This window comes from Amia ocellicauda, chromosome 9 (assembly GCF_036373705.1).
Source record: "Amia ocellicauda isolate fAmiCal2 chromosome 9, fAmiCal2.hap1, whole genome shotgun sequence".
In the NCBI taxonomy this organism is placed as follows: Eukaryota; Metazoa; Chordata; class Actinopteri; order Amiiformes; family Amiidae; genus Amia; species Amia ocellicauda.
This window is the reverse complement of record NC_089858.1, coordinates 20,385,452-20,392,470: the sequence shown is the minus strand read 5'-3', so window position 1 is coordinate 20,392,470 and position 7,019 is coordinate 20,385,452. Positions and strand designations below refer to the sequence as shown.

General features: G+C 35.3%; 1 protein-coding gene across 1 annotated transcript; it reads right to left on the bottom strand.

Moving 5' to 3' along the window:
• Window positions 1–3,868: 3,868 nt before the first annotated feature.
• uqcrfs1 (ubiquinol-cytochrome c reductase, Rieske iron-sulfur polypeptide 1) lies at window positions 3,869–6,127 on the bottom strand. Its single transcript, XM_066713691.1, has 2 exons — window positions 5,843–6,127; window positions 3,869–4,629 (listed from the first exon to the last, which is right to left on the bottom strand). The coding sequence occupies exons 1-2, from the start codon at window positions 6,051–6,053 to the stop codon at window positions 4,019–4,021; spliced, it is 822 nt and encodes a 273-aa protein (XP_066569788.1). The 5' UTR covers window positions 6,054–6,127; the 3' UTR covers window positions 3,869–4,018.
• Between the last annotated feature and the right edge of the window lie 892 nt (window positions 6,128–7,019).

The following is a 7,019-nucleotide window of genomic DNA, read 5'->3' as shown; positions in this document are numbered from 1 at the left end:
AAATGAAAGGCACTACAATGAAAAACATTTGAGAAAGAGATTCCATTGCTTAGTAGTCTTAACTGCCTTTTCAAACATCATTTATATTTTTTGAAGTTCTACCATTCAACAATGATACTATGTAGGTATAGTTTTGTATTAAACAATATCTGTACATCATGCCATCATTATAGTAAATAAACAAAACAAAAAAAAGGCCTTGCAATGGAATACAAAAAAAGTGAAAATGCTTTTCTGGTCAGAATGCAAACACTTATGATCAATTGCTCTCATGTTTACCCAAGAACAAGTGCTGAAGTATTTACTGATGCAATGCTGATTGCCGATTTCAAACAAGAGCATCTCTAGCAAAATATATTAAAGTAGCAACTACACATTTTATGCATAATGGCTGAAACATTCTGCTTTTCCAGTTCAAATCAAAAAGCACTTTTGATTTTAGCTTTAGTAATACTAACAAACTTCTGATAAAAGTAAGCAATGTTGTGACACAAAGGTATTTGAAATATGCTTTTTAATTACATTTCTTAACATAACCCCTACATGGTGTATGCAAAATGGTTTAGAAAACCCATTTCAAAAAGGTATTGCTTATGTAATCAAGTACAATCTCATATCTGCTTGCATCAGTGGCTCCCAGAAATTAATTGAACTAGTTCCCTCTTATTCAAACATCAGATACATAGTTCAGAAACAGAAAAAGCAAAGAGCTATCTAGATTATTTCTAGTTATTAAAAAGCAATGGAATAAGGGCATAATGGAAAGCTATTATAAATTAGAAGAAAAGCATGTCTACAAAACAGAAAAATGAAATGACTGCATTAAATCAGCTTTCCTTTTAAAAGTCTTCTTAAAATCACTTTTCACATTTTCCCCACTCATAAGAGTACAAATAAGTCTAGATGCTAATCTGCATTAAATCATGTAATCATTGTTGAATTGCGCACAGCCTTCCTCCCATATAAACCTTGTGCATGACACTTTCTACATAAAGCAGATACACGAAGACTCACCTGTGGTTGATCTAGAGGGTGAAAATGATCAGCCAGACAGTGTCTTGATCGGCACGTGACTCAAGTCAGGGGTTTTGGACAACCTGTTCAGGTCTCCATAGACTTCCACTGCCTTAACATTATGCCCAAGGTAGGTATTGCTTTATTTTTGGTAAATAATATTTACATTTAATTATTTTAACTTTATTATTGTTGTTCTTGCTCTAAGCAAATTGTGAATGCTGTTTAGATCACTAGCCATAAATTCCAATATAACCCCAATCTTTTCTTATCCCAATAGGAAAATGGGAAAATACAAAAATGCCATTCCTGTCAGGCATTATTCTACAAACAAACAAAACAACAACAATTAAAACAATAAAATAAAAAAGGCTAATGGGCTATTCAAATTAAAAGATCACTCTTGGCTATGAATGAGATGGGGGCTGAGGTTGCAGCTCTCAATGTCAGATTGATGTAGTAGTCTAACAACCCCTGTGATATCATAATTATATCAATCAGCCTGGGATTGCACAAGGGCATCTGACAACCAGTACTGGCATTACACCAAAGAAGCAACAGCAGGCAGTTGGTATGTCAGAACCGCAGTGAGCTAGCTTTTCAAAAGCGGAGAAGAAAAAAAAAAAAAAGCAAGAAAGACGCATGAGACACATTATTGACTAGTACTTACTAATTTTTAAAATATTGATAATAAATGGGCATCTTTCTCAAAAATCTGATCCCTCAGGTGATGAAGATGCTCGAGTTGAAACTATGTACTTTTTAAATGACAAAAGTATCAAGGTTTCCTATGGAAAAGTGGGCCCAGTACAGTATAAATACTATTTTTTTTGTCCTGTTCCAAGGTGTGTGAATGAAAATGACTGAAAGCAATTCTTCATGAAGCACATGCAGAATGCATGTAACCCAATTTCATTGTTCATGTGATGATAGCAGATCATTAAAGACATCAAGATCAATTGATTCAACTAAATATTAAAAAAACTTTTACCAGTTGAATAGTTCAAGGTCTCAAAACTTCAATGTAAAGAGAAGGTTCAAGAGATAGTATGGTTAGAAAAAGTGATATCCAAAAATGATATCCTGGACAGTTAAGTATAGAAACTGTACAATTGTAGACAAAATCAAATTAACAAACTTTTCAGACTGCAATTCATCTTTCCTTCAAGGGTTTCTGTAGTGGTTGCAAACTATATGTTTATATAATACATGCATACTGTATGCGGCACAAATTTGGATATACAAATTCATATCACTATAATATAATCAAAATTTGAATCATAAAATGTGTATTCTGAAAAAAATAGTACTCCACCATGCAGAGAGTGATGTGCTGTCAAGTCACTGCATACCTCACCTTCCAACTTGATTACAATGAAAGCAGCAGCCAAGGAACCAGCAGAAGGGATTACGGTTGGCACATGTGGTAAAATATGTTTTTTGCACATTTTAATACAAATTTGGTTTACACTTTAAGGTTTTATCTTGCATTTAAAGATAAAAACTTTATTTCCATAATTTGAGTAAACTGAACATAGATCAATTGTTTTGCATAAATGTCAAATCATCATTACTCAATAAATACATTGTATAGCACCACACAGGCCCTGTAGCAGAAGTGGGAAAAATCAAGTATTCTATTATTAGCTGTTTATTAGTCAATGATGCATTACAATATCAGCCTGGTTAGCCAGCTATTAGGATCTTAATCACCTCCACTCTCCATAAAGCAAGTCACAGAAACAGCAGGTTGTTCTGACATTTCATTAATGAAATGTCAATTAATTTATGTTCCGATTAACTGGTTTTAGGTCATAAATCAGTAGAACTCAAACCTGCCATCATGGTCTAAGGATGTTCAAACAAACATTTGTATGAGAGATTACCTTTTTCCTTCTGTAATAAGTAAAAAAAAAAAAAAAAGTTAAACAAAAGGTAATTTCTGATGTATAAAAATGTCTGAGCACTTGGGCATTGACACAGTGCAGTTAATCAATTTGTAGCAATCAAATTTAAAAATTAAATTTTATTTCCCTATTGTATAAAAAAGCCCAATATTTCAAGCCTTTTGCAAAGCTCATTACACATAGAACTAGAAGGTAACTTCAAAGATGATTTTCATATACTGTGAACTCCAATCAGTGCAAAACTTGACTTGATATGACTGAGCATCCCATGCAGTTATAAAGTATAATCTAGACAAATATTGTAATAGATTTTTTATTTGCGATTAAATCAAAATAAAACATTTTAGAGATTTGCACGTTTTGATTAGACTGATATAACAGGAGATACTGGTGAATGTCGTAATTTACACAAATTAAACTGCATGTTTATTTCAACATTACAATCTGCAGTAATTTATGAATTAATTCTGTATGTGCTACAAGTAATGTATAATGGGACTCCCTTTTTCACTCGAGAATAATGAACGCCTTCTTGAGAAATATTTTACTTCCACCAATTTCAGACAGGTAAAAATAGGTTTGCAATAATGTTACTAGTAAAATCCTATGGTTAAATAAAAATAAATTGATCCAGTATCAATGCTACCCAGTTCTGTTGACATCTTGCAGTATACATTTAATTCTTATTAACACCCATTAAAAGTCAGCTGAACACCACACACTCCAAACCAATTGAAAAATCTATTCTCTGTGGACAGCAATTTCTTACATTTTAAGTTTAATCTGTAGAAGTGTACTGCTTTACAACCCAATTTTAAATGTTAAACTAAATTTGTTAATATACACCAGAGCAGAGACCAAATGTGAATAGTAATTTTTACTTTGTATTTTATACAAGTTTTCCAAGTCTTATCATGTATAAATAACTTGACACAAGTTGCTCTAAATGAGGTAAAATTTACATTTATTACTTACAAAGAGTTTAAGGTTTTAAGTATTGCTGTACTGGAGATAAACAGATGGTAAAAGCAACACTGTTCAAATAAACCCTTTGTATACACAGATCGGAGAGGAAAGGAAATTCAAGAGTCCATGACCTAACCTACAATAACCGTATCCTCGTCAGGGAATTCATAAAACGGCACCTCCAGGTTGGCAGGTGCAGGACCCTTTCTTATTCTCCCCGAAGCATCATAGTGAGACCCGTGGCAGGGGCAGTAGTAGCCACCAAATTCACCGGCATTAGCAATGGGCACACAGCCAAGGTGAGTGCAGACACCAATCACAATCACCCACTTGGGTTTCTGAACACGGTCTAAGTCATGCTGGGGGTCGCGCAGCTCGGCCAAGTTCACGGCAGCTTCAGTATCAATCTCCTTTGCGGTCCTGTGGCGGACGAAGAGCGGCTTTCCTCTCCATTTGAAGGTCATGTTCTTACCCTCTGGGATCTCGGACAGTTTGACTTCGATTTTCGACAGAGCCAAGACATCGGCTGAGGCGCTCATGGAGGAGATGAACTGGGTGACCACGGTCTTGGCCCCGTACGCGGTCACCACAGCCGTGGCCCCGGTGAACAGGTAGGAGAAGGTCCGCCTTGCTTCACTGCTCTCTTGTGAGGACTTATTTGGATCCTGCACCTCAGGCCTTCTATAATCAGAGAAATCTGGGATTTTGATGTCGGTATGAGCAAAACGAACGCTGGCAGCAGCTGAAAATAAACAAAAAACAGTGTTTCTTATTAAGAAACTAAAATATTCCAGCATTAACATAAAAGCCACTCACAACATTAGTGTGTACAAAGTTTTGTAAAAGTCTGCTCCACCAGAAAAAGTGCTTTTTTAATTATGGCTTGACAACTCAAATAATTTTAACTACTTCAATGTAAGATCATATTTGTCTTAAAAAATTTTTTAAAGCAAAATATTTCCAACAATACAGTGTTTTAATACATGTTATAAAAGACTGCTTCAATACTAGTCGAATACAGAACCTCTGGGTTTTTGAAAACAACATGCTTGGGCATACACAATATATTATGATACAGGAAAATAGGTGTGGGTTATATTGTAAGACAACAGGGTGTTTTACATTAAAAGGCATTAATAGCAAAGAGATTGACTTCTAATATTGAGTGTCCTTGCAAGCCAGGCTATATGGATACGGCCACACAGCCAGATCTAACATTATTCATGTAAACATGCAATGGTCAGTCTAGACTAAGATTACTCGCATTTTAAATGAACAATATTTGTAGAGCTTTTTGTAATTATCCAAACAGTAAGAGTACTGCGCAGATCACTTGTGTCATGCTTTCAGCTAATATCTCAACTCATCACATAAAATAGACACGGAAATAAAACCATGCAATCGTATTTCTGATTTCATAACCATTGTGAAATACTCCTTTGGAAGGTGAGGTCATGTCAACATTAGCAAGTTTGACCTTCCATTAACACTAAGGTTTCCATAAAGTTATATGAATGCAGTGTGCGCATTACAAAGATTATATACGTGTGCAAAATATATTTAACAACCAAATTATGTAATTCAAATTACTCCGAAACAAATTCAAAAGGATTGGCAAACACAAATTAATGTAAGAAGCTTTGGGGAAAGAAAAACAAAGCAAAATATATGTTTAGTTCATTCATTTGTTAAATGTCGCCGGATACTACTATGACTGTAACATGTATTCACATTACCGAGGCCTAGGCTTAAGGCCTGATTTAATTATCATTTCTACCACAATACTTAATTTTAATGCCCGCGTTTCCGCCGACAATACTGTACGGTAGTTTAACTACATCATTTTAAACATAAAAACGTACCTATACAAAGTAGAGCGGAAAAAACATTGTGTCATTGACTTTCACCTAGGCCTAAGTTTCAAACCACGGTACTCGAGTGAATTCATAACTCACCATTGATGCCGACAGAGACGGCGGGCCCAGTCTTGGCGCTCTGGCCTCTTAACGACTCCCGACACAGGAACGGTTTCTTCAGGTCTTGCAAAACCTTTTCGGTTTTGACGACAACTCCCGGGGCCAGGGGTTTGAGTGGTCCTGCTACAGCAAACGAAGTTGCCTGCAAGTACGGGGAGAAAGCCCCGGAGCGAGCAGCGAGGGACAACATCTTTGCGGCTTCAAATATTCTCTCCGGTCACAGCGACCTTACTGTAGGAGAAACGGAAGGATACTTCGAGCCTGCGTGATTACGTCGAGAACGTGTGACGTATGCACGTACAGTGTTTTATTTCAAGGGAATGGTGCTGGTGAACTAACCTCTGAAGTTATGTAACTCCCTCTCTTAAAAATACACAAAACACTGATAATATCTCGTCAAGAAACATTAATCTTTTTGCTGATATTTATTTATTTATTTTTGTATATGGAGGATATCCACAATAATAATAATAATAATAATAATAATAATAATAATAAGTAGTAGTAGTAGAAGTAGAACTTTATTTATATCAATATCTATATCTATCTATATGTATGTAATTTTATTTTTAATTAAGTCATTTATGGAGTGTAAGATCAACCTTTTCCCTGATAGTAAACAGTGATGAGTGTTTCACTACTTTAAACAAGCAATCTCAGCCTGACCTCACTGATTGCCTCCACAGCAGGGCTTTCTCATGGAGGTGGAAAAACAAATACCCCCCTGTTGATTTCGCCTCCCTAGCTCAAGCCAGTGAAACGCAGAGGAAACCTAAAAAACAGTCCACAGTCAAGCCCTGTGGCTTCCAGCAGTCACCTTCTGTACAGTAGACATCAGATTATGTGTTGTGACGGAAAGGTCTGTAAGGGTCAAATGACCAGTACTTGTTCTGGACTGCTCTAATGTTTAATGGCGTTTCTAAAGCATGGACACAACTAAATAACATAAAAGATCAAATTCAACTTAGACAACTTAGAATTAGACACTTTCAGCATAAATATGACTTTTTAATTTTAATCCCAAATTGTAATAATCGCCATTAGTATAACTTTATTTTAGTTTTGAAGCCAGCATTTATTATTATTTCTTTATAATTCGGAAAAATTATATTACACTGAAATATTAGTATTGTGTAAAAGTAGATTTTTATTTCAC